At 54.3% G+C, this 3,094-nt stretch overlaps 1 protein-coding gene across 1 annotated transcript; it reads right to left on the bottom strand.

Annotated features, from left to right (window-relative positions):
• Positions 1–349: 349 nt before the first annotated feature.
• LOC123168442 (uncharacterized) lies at positions 350–1,726 on the bottom strand. The gene is made up of 2 exons (XM_044586330.1): positions 1,082–1,726; positions 350–961 (listed from the first exon to the last, which is right to left on the bottom strand). The coding sequence occupies exons 1-2, from the start codon at positions 1,684–1,686 to the stop codon at positions 853–855; spliced, it is 714 nt and encodes a 237-aa protein (XP_044442265.1). The 5' UTR covers positions 1,687–1,726; the 3' UTR covers positions 350–852.
• Positions 1,727–3,094: the final 1,368 nt, after the last annotated feature.

Raw genomic sequence — 3,094 nt, forward strand, 5'->3', positions numbered from 1 at the left:
TTTTTTAGATTAGTTATATATTTGCTATGTAATGAAAATCCGCGAACATGTCTAATATATGCCCAAATTTGCCGAAATTTAGTCGTGTTTAGCCGAACTTCGCCGAACTTTGCCGAAATTTTCTATATATTTTTCTTTTCTAAACGCGCCTGGGGCGGCCCTGAGGCCGGCGGCTGGGGACTAACCCGCCCCCAGGCCGATTTCTTGCGCCGGCTCACCCCCAGGCGGCGATTTTAGGCTTCCCTGGAGCCGTTGAGATGCTCTAATGCCACTGCCATCGCAAGCTGTGCAAATGGCTCCACCCAACAGGTATTATATTTTGTTTGAAGATATGGCACTGACAGATATATTATTATAAACATAGCTTAATTATTGGATGAAAACAGCCTGATCGAAGCAAAGGTTATCCCGACCGGCATGTAATTACACATCAAGGAAATACTAGAATTAAGCTTAGCAGCATCAGCCGAGCAGTACAGCGGATAGCAAGCTCGCTCTATAGGTACAGTAACATCTGGTAGTGATTGGTACAAGAAAGGTTAATTAAGCAGCAGTAGGCGATTGCCAATAGAGTAGCAACAAAGAACATCAGTAGAGCAGTAGTAGTTATTATTGACTGACGCCTCAGGTGGCCCGGCCGGATCGATTCAAGTCCGTCGTCTCCTTCCTCAACTTGTTGCCGGCAATGGCATGCAGCGTCGATCTATCCCTGGATTGACCAGCCTGCCAATTCACACGGCCGAGGATGTCACCGACCAGCTGCCATCCCGGCTCTGCTACGCACAGTACAGTGCGTTGCGGTATTGTACAGTAGACCGCCACCGCCGCGCCACTCCAGATCAACGGCTAGGGTCAGCAGGCCGACACCAACGCCGGAGAGCTGGCCACCGCCGTGCTCGCTTCTTCCTCGTCCTCGTCCTCGGCGTCCCACAGGAAGCTTGCGTACGATCCCAGCACATAGCTGCAAGTAAACATCACTAGTTAGCAAGAAGTAATTCGATCGACCACACAGTCACACCGAAACCAAGATTAACAGGGTGGTAACAAGAATGGTCGCGAACTATATGGGGCGCGCGCATACCAGTCGTCGGGCGCGGCCTGGACGGCGCGCTCGAAGTATCCGGCGGCGCGGTCCTTGTCCTGGTTGGCCTCCCAGAGGACGCGGCCGTAGAGGCTGAGCAGGTCGGCGTCGCCGGGGCAGGCGAGCAGGGCGCGGCCGTAGTACTCCTCGGCGCCCGCCAGGTCGCGCTCCACCTCGTGCAGGTACTTGCCGTAGTTGCGCAGCAGCAGCGGGTTGTCCGGCTCCAGCCTCAGCAGCCTGCGGTAGTGCTCCCCCATGCCGGCGCTCTGGCCGTTGCCGCCGGCACCTCCGCTGCCGCCGCCGCGGCCGGAGCTGTTGTTGCCCTTGCCGGCGCCCGAGCCGTCGAAGCAGTCCTCCATCGGCGCGTCGTCCCTCTCCCCGAGGGTGCGTGGGCGGGGCGAGCGGAGGAGGACGGAGCCGGCGGAGCCTGGCGCCGCGGCGGGGACGGATCCGAGGAGGTCGGCGTCCGACCTGGCGCGGCGGAGCGGGAGGACGCGCGGCGCCGGGGAGAGGGTGGGCATGTGCGAGGACTTGGCGGCGCGGGAGGAGCGGCGGGGGCGGGGGACGAGGGAGAGGGAGCGCGTGAGGGACGAGGTGGCTTCCATGGTGCGGTGCCTGGCTGGCTGGCTGGACTCGCGGGCTGGTGGCTCCGTTTTTATAGCGAGGTCGCGGTAGAAGAGGAGGGGGAGAGTGGGCCGGTGGCGCGCGCGCGTGGGCGGGCGTGTGACGGCGAGATTGACGGCGTCACTCACTGGAGTACGCGCGCGAAGGAAGAGAGGGGCACGTGAAGGTCGGAGGACACGTGTTGGGGACGGCGGCGCGCGCGGATGGCGGGCGCGTGTGCGAGCTCGTGCGGGGGCAACCCGCGGCGGACGCTGCTGGTTTCACGGTGGCGCATGCGTGTGCACTGCATGCCGTGCCGTGCCTTGGATCGGCCGGGCTGCTGGTTTCGGTTTCACGGTCACACTCACGCACACGGCGCGATGTCCCCGTCTCGGATTACGAGAGGAAACGAAGATCGACGGCCCAGAATGGCTGCGATTGCGGCGCGCACATGTGACCTTGAGTCGCTATCTGTTTCCGACCCGGCTACACGATGAGAAATGACCCATGCATGGATGGCACGAGAGTCCAAGATAACAGCTGGCCATGCAACCCATGTAATCATGTGGATCGAGCTAGTTTATGCAGATGCCTTTCTTTTTAGCGAAATGTCCATGCCTATTCGTTTTTGTATTTGCTAATTTTACTGTCTCTATACTGCATCTTGTATATTAACTACAGTTTAAAAATGCTAAAAATCTGACATCGGCTTTGTAAGCTTGACAAATAAACGGTTTTTAGGCAAATTACCTATCTCGAGCATGGCAATTTCTACAACAAGCATGGTAAATCCTAACAAAAAGACTGAACATGCCATGGTAAATCCTGACAAAAAGACTGAACATGCCAGGATTTGACATGCTTGCCGAAGGGAATTCCCGGGCTCACCACACGTATGCCATGTTTTAAAATTTGAGAGATTTGTAGCAGAGTCTTACACTTTGGGTTACTAAGTACAGGCTTTATCATGTATACTATCTTTAAGTTAGACGTGACAACAAAAATTGTGCAATAGTTATGCATTTTGGGTTAGGTACAGTCGTTTGGGGCTAATTTCAATTGTTAGGTTATTTTCAATGAATCATTTTCGATCTGGGCAAGATATTGTGCCACTTATTTGTAGCTTGGGCCATGTATTGCCAAAAAGTTGCACATTGTATCAGTGTGGCCCATAATAATTTGTACTTTGATTACGCTGTCCATGTTGAAAATCATCTGTTTTTTTTTTCTTCACGATAGCAATCCTTCATAGATATAACGGGCCATTATCGAAGGCAAAGATGTGTGGTTATAGGTCTTACACTCTTACTCAAGAGGGTAGGTGATGACAAGACGATCAATATCTAGGAGCAGAATTGGCTACCAAGGGACTCTTCTATGTGACCATATGCTTGTTTAACACAAGAGAGG

The sequence above is a fragment of the Triticum aestivum genome, chromosome 1D (assembly GCF_018294505.1).
Source record: "Triticum aestivum cultivar Chinese Spring chromosome 1D, IWGSC CS RefSeq v2.1, whole genome shotgun sequence".
Classification (NCBI taxonomy): Eukaryota; Viridiplantae; Streptophyta; class Magnoliopsida; order Poales; family Poaceae; genus Triticum; species Triticum aestivum.